Source organism: Heterodontus francisci, chromosome 20 (genome assembly GCF_036365525.1).
Source record: "Heterodontus francisci isolate sHetFra1 chromosome 20, sHetFra1.hap1, whole genome shotgun sequence".
NCBI classification, from domain to species: Eukaryota; Metazoa; Chordata; class Chondrichthyes; order Heterodontiformes; family Heterodontidae; genus Heterodontus; species Heterodontus francisci.
The window spans coordinates 14,604,184-14,630,146 of NC_090390.1; the positions used below are offsets into that span (position 1 = coordinate 14,604,184).

General features: G+C 44.4%; 1 protein-coding gene across 1 annotated transcript in view; it reads right to left on the minus strand.

Annotated features, from left to right (window-relative positions):
• Positions 1-24,804: 24,804 nt before the first annotated feature.
• Positions 24,805-25,963, minus strand: part of ddx21 (DEAD (Asp-Glu-Ala-Asp) box helicase 21) — a 34,652-nt gene continuing 33,493 nt past the window's right edge. Inside the window, exon 15 of the mRNA XM_068052400.1 lies at positions 24,805-25,244. Within this exon, the coding sequence (XP_067908501.1) occupies positions 25,062-25,244 (183 nt within the window). The 3' untranslated portion in view covers positions 24,805-25,061. The remainder of the gene's footprint in view (positions 25,245-25,963) is intronic.

A 25,963-nucleotide genomic window follows, 5' to 3' on the forward strand; every position in this document is an offset into this window, starting at 1 on the left:
CTGGCCTCTTGAGCATCTCTGATTTTAATCGCTCCCCATTGGCAGCCTTTTCTTCAGCAGCCTGGGTTCTAAGCTCAGGAATTACCTGCTTAAACCTCTCTCCCCCTTGCTCCTCCTTCAAATCTACCTCTTTGATCAAGCTTTTGGTCATTTATCTCCATCTCCTCAGTGTCAAATTTTTGTTTTATCTATGCTCTGATTACTCCAGACTTGACTATTCTAATACTCTCGTAGCTAGCTCCCATCTTCCACACTCCATTAACTTGAGCTCACTTAAACTCTGTTGCCGGTATCCTAACTTGACCAAGTGCTGTTCACCCTCGCACCTACGCTTGTTAAGCTACACTGGCTCCCAGTCCAACAATACCTCAAATGTAAAATTTCCATCTACATGTTCGAATCCCTCTATGGCCTCACCTTCCCTATCTCTGTAACATCCTCCAACCCTATAACCCCTGTACTCCACCAATTCTGGCCTCTTGTGCAGCCCTGATATTCCATCGGTGGCAGAGGTGCGTTCAGTAGGTTAGGACCCAAGCTCTGCAATTCTCTCAAACCTTTTTCACTCTTAAAACCCATCTCTTTAACTAAGCTTTTGATCACCTGTCTTAATACCTTCTCTAGGGCCCATTGTCAATTTTTGTTTGGTAACACTCCTGTGAAGCACCTGTGATGTTTTACCACATTAATGTTGCTAGATAAATGTAAGTAGTTGTTGGTGTGATCTGTGCATTTTAAACCCTAGTGACTAATTCCATGGCTTTGTCACTTCACAATTGAATGGTGGCTCTCCCAGGGAGGAGGTGCAGAATCCCAGAAGTTGCAGCTTGACTGCCTATAATCCAATTGTGGGAGGTATCGAGCCCTGATCCATGTCTCATGTTCTTATCCACTAACAGTATCTGCTCCCCTAAGTCTCAAATTTGTCTCGTTTTGGCATACAATGGCCACCTACCTTCAGCTTGTTTATAGGCGGACATGAGGCAGCTTGTGACATGCTCATCACCTTGGTGTTCCAGACAGCAAGTCACTGTCCTGAACTAGGGTCTCTCAATACAGTACTCCCTCACTGAAGGTAGTTGATACTATCTTTCAGATGTTACAAATGCGACGGGAGGAGCGTACTGTTGATTCAGTTCCACTTCTCCATGGGTCACAACATGTTTAAATTTTTTTCCACTTTCCGATGCAGTCAATCATAGACTCTATTTTTATCCCAGAATAAAACACACCAACCAGGATATTTTAATAAACAAAATTATTAGTTTATTATAAAACAAGTCTTAACCAGTAATGAAGTAAAACATAAACACACAGATTGAAATATTAAAGTTCCCTTTATACCTCAGCCCATCACACACTCTCACATGCGCATACCGGTTCACCGGAAAAATAAAGGGATTTGCGTTTTAGAACTCTATTACAAAAAAGACAAAAAACACTTGGGTTAAATACTTGCTAATTCTTGAAGAGAGAGAAGATATGGAAAGATGTCCTTTGTTTTAGTTTGACATCCAAAATGGGTACAGATGGCTGTCACTGGGATCTTCCTAGAACAGTTCTTTCCGGGCAATGTTGACGATTAATTTGGGTAGGCTTTCCAAGAAATGCAGTTACAGAGGCTTCAGATAGGCCTTAAGGCAGAAATGCGGCAACAAAGGTTTCAGTTCCCACACATTGGATACTCAGGGTTTCTTCAAATACAGGAGGAAAGAGAAGACTGACACACTGGATATGCAGGGTTTCTTTCCAAGAGAGAGATGAGCTGGATTTTTCTTGGCAGGCAAAAACCAATTCAAAGTGAAACCAAAATCATTCCAGACGTCATGCTTCCTGACCTCTATAAATCTTGGCCTGTCACTTCTTTGTAAACATCTCCCCAAGTCAAAACAAGCTTCCTGTTGGTATTTTATCTGAAAACATGTGCTTTTCAGTAAGGGCTTGTTTACAAGCCAGGAACCTTCTGGTGACATCTTTGAAAAAAAAACACTTTCAGCATCTCTTCAAGCTTCCAGATAAATCAATGTCCATAATTCAACTACAAGTCCTTAAAAACATATTTAACAAAACATAGAAGCACTCTCAGAACACAGATGAATGTTAAACCAAGGTCTTATCCAGTTCTGGTCATACCTTGGGAAATGTAATGGATAAAGTGAAAATTAGAGTCTAGAGTTATACGGCACAGAAACGGGCCCTTCGGCCCATCGTGTCTATGTCAGCCATCAAGCACCTATCTATTCTAATCCCATTTTCCAGCACTTGGCCCATAGCCTTGTATGCTATGACGTTTCAAGTGCTCATCTAAATACTTCTTAAATGTTGAAGGTTCCTGCTTCTACCACCCCTTCAGAAAATTGATGGGTAGGATGTACTGGAAAGGCTGGCTGTGCTTAGAGTGGATAAGTCACCTGGTCCAGAAGGCATGCATTCCATGTTGCTAAATGAAGTGGGAATGGAGATAGTGGAAGGGCTTGCCATAATCTTCCAGTCTTCTCTAGATACGGGGGAAGTAAGAAAAGGATTGGAGAGTGGCAAATGTGACACCCTTATTCGAGAAAGGTTGTAAGAGCATTCCTAGTAAAGGCCTGCTCACGTCAGGAAAAAGAGCCCGACCAGGCCCGAGTCCCTCTGATTTTGCCCCTAGCCCAGCCCGACCTGAGTCCAACCCCGACTCGACCCGACGATCCCTTTACTTACCTTCAAACTCGGAGGCTGCAGCGCATGCATGATGACGTCATAGTGACGTCACTCGCGCACTGTGCAGACTCAGTTTCGTTCCAGACTCCCAGCTCAGGTAAGTTTTTTATTTCAATACTTACCAGCAGAGCACTTCCCGTGTGTGTCCGGCCTGACCCGGACTCAGCCCGACCCAACCCGAGCCCGAAAGCCGGACCTGGAAGAGGGGCTCGACCCGACCCGAACCCGACATGTCGTCAGGTCCTGTCGGGTTCGGGTCAGGTAACAGGCTTTTAATTCCTAGTAACAGCAAGCCAGTCAGTTTAACATCAGTGGTGGGTAAGATTTTTGAAATAATTAGGGGGAAAAAAATGAACAGGTACTTGGAGAGGTTTGAATTAATTAAGGAGAGCCAGCAGGGATTTGTGAAGGCAGATCATGTTTGACCAGTTGAATGTTTTGATGAAGTAATGGAGAAGGTTGATGAAGGGAAAGCAACAGATGTTATCTATACAGATTTGAAGAAAGTGTTTAACAAAGGCTGGTGAACAAAATTGAGGGTGTGACAGCTTGGATAAAAAAATTGGTTTAAGGACAGAAAACAGCGAGTTGTGCTAAATAGTTGTTTTTCAGACTGGAAGATGGTATATAGTGGAATACAGAGTTTCAAAACTTGCCAATGGTATCAGACAGTGAGGATGATAGCAAGCGACTGCAGCAGGACATAGATAGGCTAGCAGACAAGTGGTGGATAGAATTTGATCAAGAAGTGTCAGATGATGCATTTTGGCAGAAGGAATAGGGAGAGGTGCAGTTCTAAAGAGTGTGCAGGGACAGAGGGACCTGGGGATTCAGGTGCATTGATCTTTGAAGGGAGCAGGACATATCGAGTAGTGAGCAAAACATATGGGATCTTGGGCTTCATAAAGGTATTCTGGTCACCACACATAAGGAGAGATGCGAGGAGCCTTGAGAGAATGCAGAGATTTACCAGAATAGTTCCAGGGATGTGGGGGGGGGGGGGGGGGGGGGTTTCCTTTTTTTTTATTCATTTCATAGGGTGTGGGCGTTGCTGGCCAGGCCAGCATTTGTTGCCCATTCCTAATTTTCCTTGAGAAGGTGGTGGTGAGCTGCCTTCTTGAACAGCTGCAGTCCATGTGGGGTAGGTACACCCACAGTGCTGTTAGGAAGGGAGTTCCAAGATTTTGACCCAGCGACAGTGAAGGAACGGCGATATAGTTCCAAGTCAGGATGGCGTGTGACTTGGAGGGGAACTTGCAGGTGGTGGTGTTCCCATGCATCTGCTGCCCTTGTCCTTCTAGTTGGTAGAGGTCCGGGTTTGGAAGGTGCTGCCCGATTAGATATGGTGCGTTGCTGCAGTGCATCTTGTAGATGGTACACACTGCTGCTACTGTGCATCGGTGGTGGAGGGAGTGACTGTTTGTGGACGAGGTGCCAATCAAGCGGCCTGCTTTGTCCTGGATGGTGTCGAACTTCTTGAGTGTTGTTGGAGCTGTACCCATCCAGGCAAGTGGAGAGTATTCCATCACACTCCTGACTTGTGTCTTGTCGATGGTGGACAGGCTTTGGGGAGTCAGGAGGTGAGTTACTTGCCGCAGGATTCCTAGCCTCTGACCTGCCCTTGTAGCCGCAGTATTTATATGGCTAATCCAGTTCAGTTTCTGGTCAATGGTAACCCCCAGGATGTTTTTGTGAGGGATTCAGCGATCGTAATGCCGTTGAATGTCAAGGGGAGATGGTTAGATTCTCTTTTAATAAGAGCATAAGAACGAGGAGCAGGAGTAGGCAATTCAGCCCCTTGAGCCTGCTTCACCATTCAATACAATTATGGCTGATCTCATCTCGGCCTCAATTCCACTTTCCTGCTGTTCTCCATAACCCTTCAACCCATTACTAATTAAAAATCTGTCTATCTCCTCAAATTTACTCAATGTCCCAGCATCCACTGCACTCTGGGGTAGTGAATTCCACAGACTCTTTGAGAGAAGTAATTTCTCCTCATCTCTGTTTTAAATCTGCTACCCCTTATCCTAAAACTATGACCTCTTATTCTAGGTTGTCCCACAAGAGGAAACATCATCTCTATGTCTACTTTGTCAATCCCCTTAATCATCTTATATACCTCAATTAGGTCTCCTCTCATTCTTCTAAACTCTAGAGAGTAAAGGCTTAAACTGCTCAATCTCTCTTCTTAAGACAAACCCCTCACCTCTGGAATCAATCTAGTGAACCTCCTCTGAACTGGATCCAATGCAACTACATCCCTCCTCAAGTAAGGGGACCAAAACTGTACGCAATACTCCAGGTGCGGTCTCACCAATGCCTTGTACAGTTGCAGCAACACTTCCCTACTTTTATACTCTACTCCTTTAGCAATAAATGCCAAAATTCCATTTGCCTTCCTTATTACCTGCTGTACCTGCATACTAGCTTTCTGCGATTCATGCATGAGGACACCCAGATCCCTCTGCACCGAAGCACTAATTTTCTCTCCGTTTAGATAATAATTTGCCTTTCTATTCTTCTGACCAAAATGGATAACCTTACACTTATCCACGTTAAACTCCATCCGCCAAATTTTGGCCCATTCACCTAACCTATCCATATCCATTTGTAAATTTCTTATTTCCTTATTGCAACTTACTATCCCACCTATTTTAATGTCATCTGCAAATTTGGCTATAGTACCTTCTATCGAACCCTGTGGCACCCCACTAGTTACATCTTGCCAACCAGAAAAAGACCCATTTATCCCGACTCTCTGTTTTGTTGGTTAGCCAATCCTCTATCCAAGCTAATAAATTGCCCCTAACCCCATGTGATCTTACCTTGTGTATTAACCTTTTGTGCGGCACCTTATCAAATGCCTTCTGGAAGTCCAGATATACTATGTCTACAGGATCCCCATTATCCACTTTGCTTGTTACATCTTTGAAGAACTCTAGCAAAGTAGTCAAACACGATTCACCCTTCATAAAACCATGCTTTTTGGAGATGGTCAGTGCCTGGCACTTGTGTGCACGAATGTTACTTGCCACTTATCAGCCCAAGCCTGGATATTGTCCAGGTCTTGCTGCATTTCAACTCGGACTGCTTCAGTATCTGAGCAGTCACGAATGGTGCTGAACATTGTGCAATCGTTAGCGAACATCCCCACTTCTGTCCTTCTGACTGAAGGAAGGTCATTGATGAAGCAGCTGAAGATGGTTGGGCCTAGGACGCTACCCTGAGGAACTCCTGCAGTGATGTCCTGGAGCTGAGATGATTGACCTCCAGCAACCACAACCATCTTCCTTTGCGCTAGGTACGATTCCAACCAGCTGAGAGTTTTCCATGATTCCCATTGACTCCAGTTTTGCTAGGGCTCCTTGATGCCATACTCGATCAAATGTTGCCTTGAAGCCAAGTGCAGTCACTCTTACCTCACCTCTTGAGTTCAGTTCTTTTGTACAGGTTTGAACCAAGGCTGTAATGAGGTCAGAAGCCAAGTGGCCCTGGCAGAACCCAAACAGAGTGTCACTGAGCAGGTTATTGCTAAACAAGTGCCGCTTGATAGCATTGTCCATGATACCTTCCATCACTTGACTGATGATCAAGAGTAGGCTGATGGGGTAGTAATTGGCCGAGTTGGATTTATCCTACCTTTTGTGTACAGAACATACCTGGGCAATTTTTCACATTGTCGGGTACATGCCAGTGTTGTAGCTGTACTGGAACAGCCTGGCTAGGGGCACAACCAGTTCTGGAGCACAGATCTTCAGTACTATCGCCGGAATGTTGTCAGGGCCTGTGGCCTTTGCAGTATCCAGTGCCTTCAGTCGTTTCTTAATATCACGCAGAGTGAATCGAATTGGCTGAAGACTGGCAGCTTGATGCTAGGAACTTCAGGAGGAGGCGGAGATGGATCATTCACTCAGTACTTCCGGCTGAAGATTGTTGCAAATGCTTCAGCCTTATCTTTTGCATTGATGTACTGGGCTCCCCCATCATTGAGGATGGGGATATTTGTGGAGCCACCTCCTCCTGTTAGTTGTTTAATTGTCCACCACCATTCACGACTGGATGTGGCAGGACTGCAGAGCTTAGATCTGATCCATTGGTTGTGGGATCGCTTAGCTCTGTCTATCGCATGCTACTTACACAGTTTGGAATGCAAGTGGTTCTGGGTTACAACTTCACCAGGTTGACACCTCATTTTGAGGTATGCCTGGTGCTGCTCCTGGCATTTTCTCCTGCACTCTTCATTGATCCAGGGTTGATTCCCCCGGACTGATGGTAATGGTAGAGTGGGGGATATGCCGGGTCATGAGGTTACAGATTGCGGTTGAATACAATTCTGCTGCTGTTGATGGCCCACAGCGCCTCATGGATGCCCAGTTTTGCATTTCTAGATCTCTTCAAAGTCTGTTCCATTTAGCATGGTGGTAGTGCCACACAACACGAAGAAGAGTATCTTCAATGTGAAGACGGGACTTCGTCTTCAAAGGGACTGTGCAGTGGTCACTCCTACCAATACTGTCATGGACAGATGCATCTGCAGCAGGCAGATTGGTGAGGACGAGGTCAAGTATGTTTTTCCCTCTTGTTGGTTCCCTCACCACCTGCCACATACCCAGTCCAGCAGCTATGTCCTTTGAGACTCAGCCGACTTGGTCAGTAGTGGTGCTACCGAGCCACTCTTGGTGATGGATATTGAAGTCCCCCACCCAGAGTACATTCTGCACCCTTGCCACCCTCAGTACTTCCTCCAAGTGGTGCTTAACATGGAGCAGTACTGATTCATCAGGTGGGGGTGGGGATGGGGGTGGGGGAGGAGGCAGTAGATGGTATTCAGCAGGAGGTTTCCTTGCCCATGTTTTACCTGATGCCATGAGACTTCATAGGGTTCAGAGTCAATGTTGAGGACTCCCAGAGCAACTTCCTCCTGAATGTTTATCAGAGGTGCCGCCACCTCTGCTGGGTCTGTCGTGCCAGTGGGACAGGACATACCCGGGGATAGTGATGATTTTGTCTGGGACATTGTAAGGTATGATTCAGTGAGTATGAATATTAGAGTGTTGCTTGACTCGTCTGTGGGACAGTTCTCCCAACTTTGGCACAAGCCCTCAGATGTTAGTAAGGAGGACTTTCCAGGGTTGACAGGGCTGGGTTTGCTGTTGTCGTTACTGGTGCCTAGGTCGATGCCGGGTGGTCCATCCAGTTTTATAGCTACAAGTTTAGGTTGGAGAAGCTGGGGTTGTTCTCCTTAGAGCAAAGGCAATTGAGGGGAGATTTGTTAGAAGTGTACAAGATCATGACAGGATTTGATAAAGAAAAGCTGTTCCCATTAACTGATAGCACATGGACTGGGGGACAGAGTGGGGATATGAGGAAGAACTTTTTAATGCAGCAAGTGGTAATGCCCTGGACCTGGCTGCCTACAAGAGTAGTGGAAGTGGAGATGATCAATAATTTCAAAAGGAAACTGGATGGGCATGAGTGAAATAAATTTGCAGGCTATGGGGATAGTGTAGGGGAAATGGGAATGACTGGATTTCTCAACAGAGCTAGCTAGAACCTGATGGGCTGAATGGCATCCTTCTGTGCCCTAATGAATCTCTGCCTCTATTCTGTGGCTTGTGCAGAAGTGCAGTGGAAGGGTGAAGTAAAAAAAGGCAATTAGAAAAGCCAAGAGAGGACATGAAAAATTATTGGCAGGTAAAATCAAGGAAAGCCCAAAGATGTTTTATCAGTACATTAAAAGCAAGACGATAACGAAGGAAAGGGTAGCACCTCTCAGAGATGTACAAGGGAACTTATGCGTGGATGCAGATGTGGGCAAGGGACTTAATGAGTTCTTTTGTCTCTGTCTTCACAAAGGAGAGGATTAATGCAGACACTGTAGTTAGAGGAGTGTGAAATATTAGATACGATAATATCATGAGGACGCCCACCTGCCAAGAATGAGGCATATTAATTTTTTCATATGAACTGTTGCTAGAGTGAAGAGATGACTTGTTTAAAAAGATCAGCAGTGGCTGGAAGAGTATTTGCATACTAAGGAGAGTGCTTGGAGAGACAAAAGAATTGCTAACTGATTCAATGAAGAGATTGGTCTGGGCAATGGTGATCCACATCTTGTTGGTGAAAGAGACAGCACCACACCACCCCACCACCGAGAGCTTTGGAATCACAAACGCAAGAGTTCATTGAAAAAACAATCACATGACTAACCTGCTGGTCAACTTGGAGCTTTGAATTGTGCTCACAGGACAGTTTTGAACACAGACTGCAGATTGTAACTGAACCTGGAACAAGACAGCCTCTCTCCTGGCTAGCTCTCCCTCACTACTCACAAGCCTCCAGACCCACTAAAGACACGTAAATCTCAAGAGAGAAAAGATTCCTACATCAAAACAAGTTGAAGCGTGCACTGGGCCCCAAAGAACAGCAAGACCTACCAGCAACCAAAGACTCCACATTGAACTCAAAGGACTGTAAATAACTACCAGATATTGCCTCAAACTTTTCTCCTTTATTCCTTCTACTTTTTGTGTTTATCGCGTATGCATGCTCGCATGATCGTGTCACGTACTCGTAGTCATTAACCGAATTAGAGTTTAAGATTAATAAACTTACACCTTTCTTGTTTAAATTTAAGAAAACCTGTCTGATTTGATTTCTTTGCCTTGCAATTGGAAAGCAGTGAACAAGGATTCACTGAGAGGGAGCTAAAAACACGGTGTTTTTAAAATTTAACCCTTTTATGGTTAAACCAGGCAAAGGCTGAGAGGGAACCCCTAGACCCCTATCTCACCTGGTCGTAACAGAAATTTGGGGGCTACCATCCTGGATTTGACCCACACACAAATGAGAAATAGGAAGTGTGAAGTCAAATTGATCCTAAACAAAGAGAAAAAAAATTAATATAGGTTTTCTTGTGGTTGTGTGTGCTGGAAGACTAACACGTCAGAGACTGATGTCAGTAGCTCCCCAAGCCAGGGTGAGGTAACTTGGGATAAGTTAAAAGCACTGTCTATGGAAGAGTTGAGGAAAATGACTGAGCAGTGTGGGATCATTGTCCATGCCAAGGCTAGAAAGTCTGAACTCCTAAGACTAGTGGCCAACCATTTTTCCTTTGAATCTGAAGAAGCAGAAACAGGGTTAGAAGTAGACCCAGACAGGGTATTGTTAGCAAAGATACAATTGGAACAGAGGAAACTTGAATTAGGAGAAAGAGAAAAAGAGACAGGAGAGAGAGAGAGAGAGAAAGGAAGAGCCTTCCAGAAGGAATGCAAAGAGAGAGCTGAGGCAGTTTGAGTTAACTAGGAGCGACAGAGTAACCCCAGTGAAAGCATAGCCAATATGGAGGAGCGTAATTCAGGACTGGGTACAGAATTGTTAAAACTTTCCCAACTCATCCCAAAATTCAATGAGAGAGACATGGAAGTGTTTTTGTATCTTTTGAAAAACAGGCAAGACAGTTAAAGTGGCCAACTGAGGCTTGGACTCTACTGCTACAAAGCAAGCTAACTGGAAAAGCCCATGAGGTTTATTCCATGTTGCCAGATGAGCGTTCACCCAATTATGAACGAATGAAAAATGCTATCCTCGAACATATGAGTTAGTACCAGAAGCCTATCACCAAAAGTTTAGAACCCTCAAGAAGCAAGCTGATCAAACTTACCTGGACTTTGAGAGAAGTAAGCAGCTAGCTTTTGACCAGTGGCTGAGGGCTCTTAAAGTGCAGCTCAGCTATGAGAATCTCAGAGAATTAATTTTGTGAGAAGAATTTAAAAACTCTCTCCCACTCTCCATAAAGACACTTGTAGAGGAACAGAAGGTTGAGAGAGCCTGGTAAGCCACAGTTCTTGCTGATGAGTTTGCTCCCATTTATAGGTCAGGTTTTCTAGGGGAAAACCTTTCCTAATAACCCCCACAAATCTGAAAAGGACTCTCCCAAGCAGTCCTGGGAGAGAAATAAAAGCAGGAGGCACAAGGGGCCCTCCTCCAGCCAAAAAGGAAGGTACTGTAACTATGAGTCAGATCCGGAGACCGGTGTGCTTCCATTGTAATAAAGCAGGGCATCTAAGAGCTGACTGCTGGAAACTAAAAGGAAAACCTGTAGGGTTAATCAGGGCACACCTGCTCAGTGAAGGAGAAGGGACCCTGACGAAAAGCACAGCAGAACAAGCTGTGGCTTTAACTGCAGTCAGAGTAAGACCCAGAAAGCCTACTGCTGAAAGTGCAGGAAAATTTAACAGGATTCCTGAAGGTTATCAAGTGGGACAAGCAAGCCCATAGTAATACTCAGGGGCTATTAGATCTTTCCCCCAGAGAGTGCAGTGAACACCAGAATGGTGGTGAATGTTATTGGAGGGCAGTGTATAGCTGTACCTTTACACCTGGTGCACTTGGAATGCGACCTAGTTTCGGGACTGGTGACTGTAGGGATTGTCCCTAGTTTGCCTGTGAACGGGGTTGACCTGCTCCTAGGTAATGATCTGGCAGGGTTAAAGGTAGTAGCACCCCCAGTAGTGAACGAGAGACCGCAGGAGGTCAGAGAAACAGAGCAGTGGCAGGAGACAGTCCCCCGGAATGTATAGTGAATGAGGCAATGATCAAACCAGCTCCCCCAGAAGAGATTGCATTGGCACTGCAGGTAGATGACCATGAGGTCTGTCTGTCTCAGACTTTCCTTGGAAAGTTAGAGGACCCAGGGAATGAGTTCAATAGATCTTCCCTAGCTGAGGCTCAGCGAGCTGACCCAATATTGCGAGAGTTAGCACAGGCTGCCCAGTCTGAAAGTGAAGCAGATAGAGTACCTGATTGCTACTATTTAAAGAATGAGGTACTGATGAGGAAATGGAGTTCTCCTGAGAGCAAGGAGTGGACAGTGGTTCACCAGTAATGGTGCCACAGAGGTACTGGGAGAAATAGTAAGAATGGCCCATGAGACTACAGTGGCTGTACATGTCAGTATACGAAAAACCAAAGCCCGCATAAGACAGCAGTTTGACTGGCCAAAACTCCACAAAGATGTAGCGAAATACTGTAAGAGTTGCCACATGTGCCAGGTTGAGGGAAAACCCCAACCTGTAGTGAAATCTGTCAAGGAGGGCTGGTGAACTGTAAGGGACCCCTGCCGAGAACAAAAGGAGACAGGCAGGCACAAGGCTGGCAAAAGGTCAGAAAGGAAAGGGGGAAAAGGGACCAACAGGGCAGCTTAAGGGAAGTCCGGGAGGAATCCCAAGTGGAAACCCCTACTGTCCGGTCAGCCAACCCCGATATATTTAAAAAGTTAAACCCCACATACTCCTATGTAATTTTAGACACCAGAAGCACCCCATCAGAGTTGATAACTGCATTTACAGGAACCTACAGAGACAAAGAAAGTCAAGAGGGCAGAGAAACCAAGAGGGTGATGCCTCACCTAATCGAAGTGCCGCAGAATCTGGACCAATACCTGCACGCAGCAGTGTCCCAGAGGGCAAAGGGAAGATTAGCAAAGAATCTTCCCCCACAGTCAGGAAAAAAGGGAACTAACCATCTCCCAAGGTGAAAAATCCTTGCATGACTCATTAAAGCACTAAAAGAAAGTTCAGAGTGGAACGGCCCACAGCCGCCACCCGAACAGAACTTCAACCTAGGGCTAATTAAATCTAACCCAGCCCTGTATACCTCAACAAGAACAAAGACACCCTCGGCGGTCATGGAAATGTGCAAACTGAAAAACGTCCCCAAAAACCACATGTTTATTGGGATGCCAAAAAGAGTAGTTTTAACGCAGCACTGCTACCAAGAAAAGGACAGGCTGTAATAACTGTTAAGATTTCTCTCATTCATTCAGAAATGTATGTGTGTTTTCCTGTACTTATCTTCTCTCTCTTTTTTAAAAAAAAAATCTCAGTTCATTCTGTTGAGTGTGGAGGTGGCATGAAGATGCCCACCCGCCAAGAATGAGACATATTAAATTTTGTCAGATGAACATCAATTTTAAACTGTTGGAGTGAAGAGATCAGCAGTGGCTGGAAGAAAATTTGCATACTAAGGAGAGTGCTTGGAGAGACAGAAGAATTGCTCACTGATTCAATTAACAGACATTGGTCTGGGCAATGGTGATCCACATCCTGTCGGTGAAAGAGACAGTACTACACCACCCACCCATGTGCCCCCCCACCCCACTGAGAGCTTTGAAACCACAAACGCAAGAGTTTGTTGAAAAAAACTTAGTCACATGACTAACCTGCTGGCCACGTTGGAGGTTTGAATTGTGCTCACAGGACAATTTTGAACACAGGACTGCAGATTGTAACTGAACCTGGAACAAGACAGCCTCTCTCTCACTTTCTCACAAGCCTCCGGACCCACTGAAGACACGTAAACCTCGAGAGAGAAGACTCCTACATTGAAACAAATTGAAGCATGCACTGGGCCCCAATAAACAGCAAGACTTACCGGCAACCAAAGACTCAACATTGAACTCAAAGAACTGTAAATAACTACCAGATATTGCCTCAAACTTCTCCACTTTATTCCTTCTACTTTTTCTGTCTCTATCTGCATATGTTTATTGCGTATGCATGCTCGTGTGGTCGCGTCGCGTACTTGCAGTCGTTAACGAATTAGTTTAAGATTAATAAACTTTCACTGTTCTTATTTAAATCTAAGAAAACCTGTCTGATTTGATGTTTTGCCTTGCAATTGGAAAGCAGTGAACAAGGATTCACTGAGGGGGAGCTAAAAACACGGTGTTTTTAAAATTAAACCCTGTTCTGGTTAAACCAGGCAAAGGCTGAGAGGGAACCCCTAGACCCCTGGTCATAATAAGAATAATGAGAGTGGAAGCACTAGAGGGTCTGACATCCTTGAAAGTGGATAAATCACCAGGGCCAAATGGATTGCATCCCAGGTTGTTAAAGGAGCTAGGGAAAAAATAGCAGATGCGCTGAGGATCATCTTCAAATCCTCACTAGATACAGGAGAGGTCCCAGACCATTGGAGGTCTGCGAACGTTGTACCATTGTTTAAAAAGGGGTGCGAGGGATAGACCAAATAATTATAGGCCGATCAGTCTGACCTCGGTGATGGGTAAGTTATTAGAATTGATTCTGAGGGGCAGGATAAACTGCCACTTAGAAAGGCATGGATTAATCAAGGATAGTCAGCATGGATTTGTTAAGGGGAGGTCATTTCTTACTAACTTGATTGAGTTTTTTAAGGAAGTAACAAGGAGGATTGATGAGGGTAGTGCAATGGATGCAGCCTACATGGATTTTAGTAAGGCATTTGACATGGTAGACTGGTCAGTAAAATGAAAGCCCATGGGATACAGGCGAATGTGGCAGGTTGGATCCAAAATTGGCTCAGAGACAGGAAACAAAGGGTAGTAGTCGACGGATGTTTTTGTGAATGGAAAGCTGTTTCCAGTGGCGTTCCACAGGGCTCAGTGATGGGACCCTTGCTGTTTGTGATATATATTGATGATTTGGACTTAAATGTGAGAGGCATGATTGAGAAATTTGCTGATGACACAAAAATTGGCCGTGTAGTTGATAGTGAAGAAGATAGCTGTAGACTCCAAAATTATATCAATGGTTTGGCTGAGTGGGAGGAAAAGTGGCAAATGGAAATCAATCCAGAAAAGTGTGAGGTAATGCTTTTGGGGAGGACAAATAAAGAGAGGGAATACACAATAAACAGGAGGATATTGAGAGGGGTAGAAGAGGTGAGAGACCTTGGAGTGCATGTCCACAGGTCCCTGAAGGTGGCAGGACAGGTAGATAAAGTGAAGAAGGCATATGGAATGCTTTCCTTTATTGGCTGAGGTATAGAATACAAAAGCAGGGATGTAATGCTGGAACTGTATAAAACACTGGTTAGGCCACAGTTGGAGTATTACGTACAGTTCTGGTAACATTACAGGAAGGACATAAATTGCTCTGGAGAGAGTACAGAGGAGATTTACAAGAATGTTGTCAGGGCTTGAAAGTTGCAGCTGAGGAAAGATTGGATAGGCTAGGATTGTTTTCCTTGGAACAGAGGAGGTTGAGGGGTGACTTAATTGAGATGTACAAAGTTATGAGGGGCCTAGATAGAGTAGACAGGAAGGACCTGTTTCCCCGAGCAGAGGGCAATTACCAGGGGGCACAGATTTAAGGTGATTGGTAGAAGGATTAAAGGGGACATGAGGAAAAACTTTTCCACCCAGAGGGTGGTGGGTGTCTGGAATTCACTGCCCGGATCGGTGGTGGAGGCAGAGACCCTCAACTCATTTAAAAGGTATCTGGACGTGCACCTGAGGTGCTGTAACCTGCAAGGCTGTGGACCAAGTGCAATAAGGTGGGATTAGATTGGACGGCTAGTTTATTCAGCAGGCATGGATATGGTGGGCTGAATAGCCTCCTTCTGTACTGTACTTTTTCTATGGTTCTGGTCAGACCCATCTTGACTACTGAGAAACAAGTGAAACAAACATTTGCTGTTTATTGCAAAAGGAATAGAGTATAAAAGTAGGGAAGTTTTACTGCCACTGTACAGGACCTTGGTGAGACCACATCTGGAGTACTGTGTACAGTTTTGGTTTCCTTATTTGAAAAAGGATATAATTGCACTAGCAGTTTGGAGAATATTCACACAACTAATTCCAGAGATGAAGGGCCTATCTTATGAAGGAAGGTTTAACAGGTTGGTCTTATATCCATTGGAGTTTAGAAGATTGAGAGGTGATCTTATTGACATATACAAGATCCTGAGGGGACTTGATAGAGTGGTTACCAGAAGGATGTTTGCTCTTGTGAGGAGACCAGAACAAGGGGACACAGTTTAAGAATAAGAGGTCTCCCTTTGAAGACGGAGATGAGGAGAAATTTTTCTGTCCGGGTCGTTAAGTCTGTGGAAGCAGTGTCATTGAATTTATTCAAGGCCAAGTTGGACTTTTTCATCGACAAGGGAGTCAAGGGTTATGGGGGGGGGGGGGGGGGGGGGGGGGGGGCAGGAAGGCAAGTGGGGTTGAGACAACCAGATCAGCTATGATCTTGTTGAATGGGGGAACAGACTCGAAGGTCCGAATGGCCTACTCCTATATTAAACATGAGGCTGTGTAATGAAGAGTCACAAGGTTAATTCCCAGAGTTGGGATTATGAGGATGGGCTGGAGAAACCTGGGATTTTCAGCCTGAAAAGGCAGGGTCTGTAGGAACAGGAGTAGGCCATTCAGACCATCAAGCCTGCTCTGCCATTCAATACGATCATGGCTGATCATCCACTTCAATGCCTTTTTCCCCCATAGTATCCCCATAACTCATCGGTATTTAGAAATCTGTCAGTCTTTGCTTTAAACATACTGAATGACTGAGCTTCCACAGCCCTCTGGAGTAGAGAATTTCAAAGATTCACAACCCTCTGAGTGAAGAAATTTCTCCCCATCTCTGTCCTAAGTGGCTTCCCCTTTATTTTGAAATTGTGTCCCCTGGTTCTAGACTCCCCAAACAGGGGACACACCTTATCTGCATCTACCCTGTCTATCCCTTTAAGTATTTTGTAGGTTTCAATGAGATCACCTCTCATTCTTCTAGTTTCCCCAACCTCTCTTCATAGGACAGTCATCCCAGAAACAAGTTTAGTGAACCTTTATTGCACTCCCTCTATGGCAATAATATCCTTCTGAAGGTAAGGGGACCAAAACTACACACAGTACTCCAGGTGCAGTCTAACCAAGGTTCTATACAATTGAAGAAAGACTTCACTACTCCTGTACTCAAATCCTCTTGCGATAAAGGCTAACATATTAGCCTTCCTAATTGCTTGCTGCACCTGCATGTTGGGTTTCAGTGACATTGACAAGGACACCCAGGTTCTAGACTCTTTATATTCTTTGTTTATATAGACTTTGTATATCTACACTTTCTAATCTACCATTTAAGAAATACTCTGCACATCTATTCCTGCTACCAAAATGGATAACCTCACATTTTTCCACATTATATAGCATCTGCCACGTTCTTGCCCACTGAGTCTGTCCAAATCCCCTTGAAGCTGCTCTGCATCTTCCTCACAACACACATTCCCACCTAATTTTGTGTCATCTGTGAACTTGGAAATATTACATTTGGTCCCCACATCCAAATCATTGATATATACTGTGAACAGCTGGGGCCCAAGTACTGATCCTTGCGGTACACCACTAGTCGTAGCCTGCCAACTAAGAATGACCTGTTCATTCCTACTCTGTTTTCTGCCTGTTAACCAATGCTTAATCCATGCCAGTATATTACCTCCTATCCCATGTGCATAGATTGGGAGAGACAGACTAGCACCTGTCAGAAAGGTAGTGAATTTCTGGAATGTGTCCAGGATAGTTTTCTACAGCAATATGTCCTAGATGTAACAAGGGGACAGGCAATATTAGATTTAGTTATGAGTAATGAGCCAAATTTAATCAGTAGCCTAACAGTATGAACATTTATCAAATAATGATCACAACATGATCGAATTCAAGGTAGCGTTTGAAAGTGAAAAGCACGAATCAGCTACTAGAATCTTAGACTTAGGCTGACTTTACCAGGATGAGATAGAGACTGTCCACGGTAAACTGGGTAGATCTGTTAATGGGTCAAATGACTGAAGAACAGTGGAGAATATTTAAAGAAACATTTAACAAAATCCAGAGCGAGTATATACCCAGAGAGGAAGCTCCACTTCACAGAAAAAAAAACAGCCATGGGCAACTAAAGAGATTAGGGATACCATAAAACAAAAAGAAAGGGCTTACAAAAATGCAAAACGCAACACAGATCCAGCCGAATGGGATCAATACAAAGATCATCAAAGGGTCACAAAGCAGCTTATAAGAGCTGCTAAAAGAGATTATGAAAGGAAGCTTGCAAGGGACATCAAAATCAATAAGAAATTTTACAGTTACATAAAGTGAAAACGGGTGGTCAAGAGCAATGTAGGCCCACTAAAAGCTGAAACTGGAGATATTGTCATTGATAATGGGGAAATGGCAGACATGTTGAACAATTACTTTGCCTCAGTATTTACAGTTGAAATGGAGGATAACTTGCTGGAAGTCCCGAAAAAATTAAAAAGCCGATAGGGGACAGGGACTTAATACAATTAACGTAAGTAAATCATCAGTAACAAGGAAATTAATGGAACTAAAGAGTGAGAAATCCCCAGGACCTGACGGTTTCCATCCAAGGGTGTTAAAGAAAGTAGGGGAGCACATTGTAGATGCCCTAACTATAGTCTTTCAGAGTTCCCTAGATTCAGGAGTGGTCCCCCTGGATTGGAAAGTTGCACATGTCACTTCACTGTTTAAGAAGGGTGAAAGGGGGAACCAAGGAAATTACAGACCAGTTAGCCTGACATCTGTGGTGGGCAAGTTGCTGGAGTCTATAATCAAGGATAGGGCAACTGAAAACCTAGAAAATTTTCAGTTAATCAGGGACAGCCAGCATGGATTCATGACGGGAAGGTCATGCCTGACAAATCTTTTTGAATTTTTTGAAGAGGTGCCTAAGGTAGTGGACAGGGGAATATCCATGGATGTTATTTATATGGACTTCCAGAAGGCATTTGATAAAGTCCCACATAAGAGAATGTTAACTAAGGTAGAAGCCCATGGGAGTTGAGGGCAAATTATTGACATGGTTAGAAAGTTGGTTGAGTGGTAGGCAACAGAGAGTGGGGATAATGGGTAAGTACTCAAATTGGCAGGATGTGACTAGTGGTGTCCCGCAGGGGTGTGTGTTGGGGCCTCAATTATTCACATTATTCATTAACAACTTGGATGATGGCATAGTAAGTCATATATCCAAATTTGCTGATGATACAAAGTTAGGTGGCATTGCAGACAGTCTAGATGATAGCATAAAATTGCAAAGAGATATTGACAGACTAGGTGAGTGGGCAAAACTGTGGCAGATGGATTTCAATGCAGGCAAGTGTCAGGTTACCCATTTTGGACCAAAAAAAGGATAGAGCAGGGTACTTTCTAAATGGGAAGAGGTTAAGTACAGTGAATGTCCAGACAGACTTGGGGGTTCAGGTGCATAGATCTTTAAAATGTCACGAGCAAGTGCAGAAAATAATCAAAAAGGCTAATGGAATGCTCGCCTTTATATCTAGAGGATTGGAGTATAAAGACACAGAGGTTATGCTGCAGCTGTACAAAACCCTGGTTAGAGGCCACTTGGAGTACAGTGAGCAGATCTGGGCACCACACCTTAGGAAGGATATATTGACCTTGGAGGGAGTGCAACGTATGTTTACAAGAATGATACCTGGACTACAGGGGTTAAGTTACGAGTTACACAAATTAGGCCTGTTTTCACTAGAATTTAGAAGGTTAAGGGGAAATCTGATTGAAGTCTTCAAGATATTAACAGGAAAAGACAGGCTAGATAAAGATAAACTATTTCCACTGGTTGGAGATTCTAAAACTAGGGGGCATAGTCTAAAAATTAGGACCAGACCGTTCAGGAGAGATGTTAGGAAGCACTTCTTCACGCAAAGGGTGGTAGAGGTTTGGAACTCTCTTCCACAAACAGCAGTTGAAGCTAGAACAGTTGTTAATTTTAAATCTGCGATAGATAGATTTTTGTTAAGCAAAGATATTAAGGGATATGGGCCAAAGGCAGGTATATGGAGTTAGGCTGCGGATCAGCCATGATCTCATTGAATGGCGGGACAGGTTTGAGGGGTTGAATGGCCTACTCCTGTTCCTATGTTAATTTTGCTAACCAACCTCCTGTGGGTGACTTTTATTTTATTTTAATTTAGATACACAGCACTGAAACAGGCCCTTCGGCCCACCGAGTCTGTGCCGACCATCAACCACCCATTTATACTAATCCTATACTAATTCCATATTCCTACCACATCCCCACCAGTCCCTATATTTCCCTACCACCTACTTATCCTAGGGGTAATTTATAATGGCCAATTTACCTATCAACCTTCTGAAAATCCAAGTATACCATGTCCACCGACTCCCCTTTATCAATTTATTTATTTTATTTAGAGATACAGCACTGAAACAGGCCCTTCGGCCCACCGAGTCTGTGCCAACCAACAACCACCCATTTATACTAACCCTACAGTAATCTGATATTCCCTACCACCTACTTACACTAGGGGCAATTTACAATGGCCAATTTACCTATCAACCTGCAAGTCTTTGGCTGTGGGAGGAAGCCGGAGCACCCGGCGAAAACCCACGCGGTCACAGGGAGAACTTGCAAACTCCGCACAGGCAGTACCCAGATTCGAACCCGGGTCCCTGGAGCTGTGAGGCTGCGGTGCTACCCACTGCGCTGCCCATTGTTAGTAACATCCTCAAAAAACACCAACAGGTTCATCAAACATGATTTCCCATTCATAAATCCATGTTGACTATGCCCAATCAGATTATTATCCAAGTGTCCATTAATCACATCCTTTAGAATAGATTCTAACATTTCCCCTACTACTGATGTACGGCTAACAGGTCTGTAGTTCTCTGTTTTCTCTCTCCCTCCCTTCTTAAATAGTGGGGTGACATTTCCTACCTTCCAATCTGCAGGAACCCTTCGAGAATCTATAGAATTTTGGAAGATGATCACCAATGCATCCAGTCTCCATAGCTACCTCCTTCAACACTCTGGTATGTAGAATATCAGGTCCTGGGGACTTATCAACCTTCAGCCCCATTAATGTCTCCAATACAGCCTTCTTACTAATTTCTTTCAATTCCTCATTCTCCATAGTCCCTTGGATCTCTAATTCTGGGAGTTTTTTGCATCTTCCTCAGTGAAGAGGGACACAAAGTAATTATTTAGGTTCTCTACCATTTACCCTGACTCTGCCAGTAATGGACCCACATTTGTCTTGGCCAAACATTTCCTTTTTATGTACCTGTAGAAGCTTTTACAGTCTTTTTGTTTTTTTTGCTAGTTTACTATCATATTCTATTCTCCCTGTATCAGTTTCTTCATCCTCCTTTGCTATATTCTAAAATCCTCCCAATCCTCAGGTTTACTACTGTTTCTGGCAACTCTATAGACCTTTTCTTTTAATCTTATACAATCCTTAATTTCCTTTGTTATCCATGATTGACTGCCTTTACTTTTGGGGCTTTTGTGCCTTGAAGGAATGTATAGTTGCTGTAAACTATGTAATAATTCTTTGAAGACCATCCATTGTCTATGCACTGTCTTACCTTTTAATGTATTTTCTCAATCCACCTCAGTCAATTTGCCCCTCATACCTTCATAATTTCCGTTGTTCAAATTTAACACCTGACTTCAGATTGAACTACCTCACTTTCAAACATAATGTAAAATTCTATCATATTATGGTCACTCATCCCTAAAGGTTCTTTACAAGATTATTAATTAGCCCCTTCTCATACATAAACTAGACCTAAAATAGCCTGTTCTCTAGACAGTTCCTCAACATACTGCTGTAGAAAACTATCCCTAACACACTCCAGAAACTCATCCTCCACAGCATTAGTGCTCATTAGGTTTACCCAGTCTATGTGCATAATTATTGCATTATCCATGCTACATGCTTCTCTAATCTCCTGATTAATACCATACCCCACGCTACCACTACTGTTTAGTGGCCTATAAACAACTCCTACCAATGTTTGCTGCCCCTTGCTGTTTCTTAGCTCCACCTAAACAGATTCCACATTTTGTTCGTCCAATCTAATATCCTCCCTTACCAATGTACTGATCCCAACCCTTATTATTGATGGACCACCACCTTCTTTTCCTTTTTTTCTATCCTTCCTAAATGTCGAATATCCTTGAATATTCAGTTCCCAGTCTTGGCCACCTTGTAGCCATGTTTCCGTAATGGCAATTAGATCATACCCATTAACCTCTATTTGTGCCTTTAAATCATTTACCTTGTTGCGAATGCAACGTGCATTCAGGTAGAGTGCCCTTAACCTTATCTTGACATTATTCTGTATTCTAAACCTAGTTGATGCTCGCCTGTTTCGCTTGCCTTCTAATTTGCTTGCTAATTTTTTTACCTCCTGTTACCAGCTTTACTTCCTTCCAATTTGAGCTACCCCTCAGGTTCTCATCCCCCTGAAAAGCTAGTTTAAACCCTCCCCAACAGCACTCGCAAATCTCCCTGTGACGAAATTAGTTCCGGTCCTGTTAAGGTGTAACCCGTCCATGTTGTACAGGTCCCCCGTGCCCCAGAATTGGTCCCAATGCCTCAGAAATCTGATGTCCTTCCTCCTACACCAATTCTCCAGCCACATGTTCAATTAATCAATCTCCCTATTCCTATGCTCACTAGCATGTGGCACTGGGAGTAATCCTGAAATTACTGCTCAAGGTCCTGCTTTTTAATTACCTTCCTAATTCCCTCAAATCTGCTTTCAGGACCTCACCCCTCTTCCTAGCTATGTCATTGGTACCAATGTAGACCACAACCTCTGGATGTTCACCCTCCCCCAAAAGGATGTCCTGCAGGCACTCCATGACATCCTTGATCTTGGCATTAGGGAGGCAACACACCATCCTGCAGCCGCGTTTACTGCCAGAGGAACGCCTGATCGTGACTATCGAATCCCCTATCGCTATTGCTCTTCCAATCTTCTTCCTCGCTTCCTGTGCAGCTGAGCCACCAGTGGTCCCACAGACTTTGCTCTGGCTGCACTCCCCTGAGGAATCATCACCCTCACCAGTATCCAAAATGGAAACCCAATTAGCAAACAAGATAGACTCAGGGGACTCCTGCACTGTCTGCCTGGTTCTCCTGGACTGCCTGGCAGTCACCCATTCCCTATCTGCCTGCATGCCGCTCACCTGCAATGTGACCACCTCCCTAAATGTGCTATTCACATAGTCCTCTGCCTTGTGGATGCACAGCAGTGACTTCAGCTGCCGCTTGAATTCAGAAATCCAGAGCTTAAGCTTCTACAGCCGGTGACACTTCCTGCAGATGTGTTCGTCTAGGTCACGTGGTGTATCCATGATTTCCCACATACCGCAGGATGTGCATTCCACTTGGCCGAGCTGACCTGCCATACCGTAACTTGAAAAACTATTACAATTAGTAGAATAACTTACCAGTTACTCACCAATCAGCTTCTTCCCCTGTACCAGAGAGGCAGCTACTGGAGGCTGTAAAAAAGAAAAAGGAGTCTCTCCCTCATGCACCAAACTCACACTTTACACTCTTTTTTTTTTTAGTTTTTAGAGATACAGCACTGAAACAGGCCCTTCGGCCCAACAAGTCTGTGCCGACCATCAACCACCCATTTATACTAATCCTACGCTAATCCCAAATTCCTACCACATCCCGACCTGTCCCTAGATTTCCCTACCACCTACCTATACTAGGGACAATTTATAATGGCCAATTTACCTACCAACCTGCAAGTCTTTTGGCTTGTGGGAGGAAACCGGAGCACCCAGAGAAAACCCACGCAGACACAGGGAGAACTTGCAAACTCCACACAGGCAGCACCCAGAATTGAACCCGGGTTGCTGGAGCTGTGAGGCTGCGGTGCTAACCACTGCGCCACTGTGCCGCCCACTGTACTCTGTTCACTCAAAGTAGCTCTCAGTGCAGACAAATTTATTTTCTCTCAATTTATAGTTCCCCTCCTTACCGAACTCCCTCACTTACCAAACCCCCCCTTCTTCACACTGTAGCAGACAAGCAGCATTGAATCCCGATTTATACTCTGAAAACAATGCTGTGACAGCTTTGCTAGAGCTCAGAAACCAGTTTAAGCTAGCTACCTAATTAACTAGGTACAGCTACTCTCAAGAGTTTGTATATCCCTGTTTAAAACTGTTAAAAAACCCAACTTACCTCTTAACTTGCATACATATGAATTAGGAGCAGGAATGGGCTACTCGGCCCTTTTAGCCTGCTCCACCATTCATTAAGTTCATGGCTGAACTGATTACTCCACATTTCCATCTACCCCCCGATAACCTTCCATCCCCTTGCTTATCAAGAATCTATCTACCTCTGCCTTAAAAATATTCAAAGACTCTGCTTCCAGTCTTTTGAGGAAGATAATTCCAAAGACTCACGACCCTCTACTTAAACAGTTTCAAATAACTGCTAAATGTAAAAACAAAAACTAGACTTCAGAGAGATTAACCCTGAAAATCCACTCACTTGCCAAACTCCCTTCTACACACTCTGTGCCCTCCAGCAGCAGTGTAGGGTGATCTTAGAGGGATGTACAATAGGGGAATGGAACAAGTAATTTAGGATTATTATTTTAAAGAGAGTAAGACAAGTGGACATATGTTCAAACAAATAAAGGCAAGCCTGATATCAGGAAGAGGTCAATACACAGAATGGACTCCTAGAAAGAACAGTGGAACCATCCTTTAAAAGTAATGAGGAAGCTGGAGGGTATATTGAGAGGATAAAAAGTTCTGCCAAATGCCTTCCTCAAACATAATTTTGTGATCTGATGAATTAGAGAATGTGTGTTGGTTAGGGAACTTGCAATACCACATGCATGGCAACATAAAGGTGACATGCTTCAAAAGTTCAGCTTTCTCCAATTTATCCAACCTCAACTCTTAAGGGTCACAACACGAGAGCAGTGATTGAATTGGATTGCCACTTGGCCGAGGATTGACTGCCAGTGTCCAAGGCTTTCACAGTGAGCTGACTCTCTGGGCCTACTGCCCAGTCATTGCCAACTTTACAAAGAGACATGGTGCTCCTGCCAGGAGAGCTGATAAATACACTGCACAGCACAGAAGGCAGCCAGACACACCATGATTGCCCCAGGTCCAATTCCCAAGACTGCTGAATTAGCTGATTTCTGAGCCAGGGAGTGGCCTTGGAGAGAGGAGAGAAGCATCCAGGGCTCCTGGTCGCAATCAGCCATCCAATCACTGCTGCTGCTGGGAAAGTGAGTATACAGCCATTCGTTGAGTTGAGGGCCAAGTTCAGTTGTGTCGCTTGATAGAACGCTCTGTTCTCATTTACTCCCTGCACCCAGGCATGAAGCAGAGAGCTAGACACCTGGGATATAGTACCCGAGCAAGACTTAGCACCTCACAGGAAACTGTCTGCACTGGAGAAGGTAAATGGGGAGTGTTTCCACCGGTTAACAAATGTTCACAGCCTCCAGAGTTAAAGGAATACTTTTTAATTTCTCTGTAACCATACATCCAGGTAAATGACCCCTTGATTCCAGCACCCAGCTGTTCCCCAACAAATTCCAGCCAATGTCCTGTGCATTTAAAATAGCTGCATGATAAATACACAAGTCTGTCAAGCACAGCGCGGTGCAGTGCAGCCTTTTGATCAGTAACTGGGGCACAGTCAGTCAGATGTGTTATGTAAAAGCATCCTGGTCCGAGATTTGGCAGGCGCCTGTTAACACCCCATTACCAGTCGAACGCTCTGCTGAAATTTCTCTTGTTTCTCCCATTCTGATTCCTGTTGAATCCTCCTCCTCTGTTGAAGGAGCGTTTCCTGAAATCAAACCCCATATCCCGTCTTTCTTCCTCCAGCTCCGGTAACTTAGTTGCTACGGTGAGCTGCCAGCGACGACTGTCCCGCCAGCTTGCCTGAAAGAGACATCACAACCCGGTCAATATACGGCATGTTCACCAGGAATATGGGGAATACGCGACTCAGGGTCTGCCTGGGAATAGTTGACTCAGGACAGACATTGGGAACACCGGCAATACTCAGCTCAAGTCAGACACTGGGATACAGGGAATACTCAACTCAGGGCAAACACCGGGAATACCAGCATCATGGCAGACACCGGGAATAGCTGTCTCAGAGCAGACATCGGGAACATCGGTAAAACGTAACTCAGGGCAGAAACTGGGTTACAGGGAATACTCAACTCAGGGCAGACACCAGGAATATCAGGAATACAGACTCAGAGCAGACACTGGGAATACCAGGAATACTAAACTCAGGGAAGACACCGGGAATATCAGAATATCTGACTCAGGGCAGACACTGCAATATTGGGAATATTCCACTCAGGAGACATGGGAATACTGGGAATTCACATTTCAGGGCAGACACTGGGAATACTCAACTCAGAGCAGACATAGGGAATACTGGGAATACTCAACTCAGGGCAGACACTGAGAACAATGGGAATACCTGACAATGGGCAGCCACTGGGAATACCAGAACTATTTGACTCAGAGCAAACACTGGCAATATTGGGAATATTTGACTCAGCAGACACTGGAAATACCAGACTTAATAGTAGACACCGGCAATTCCTAGAATACTCGACTCAGGATAGACAGTGGGAATACCG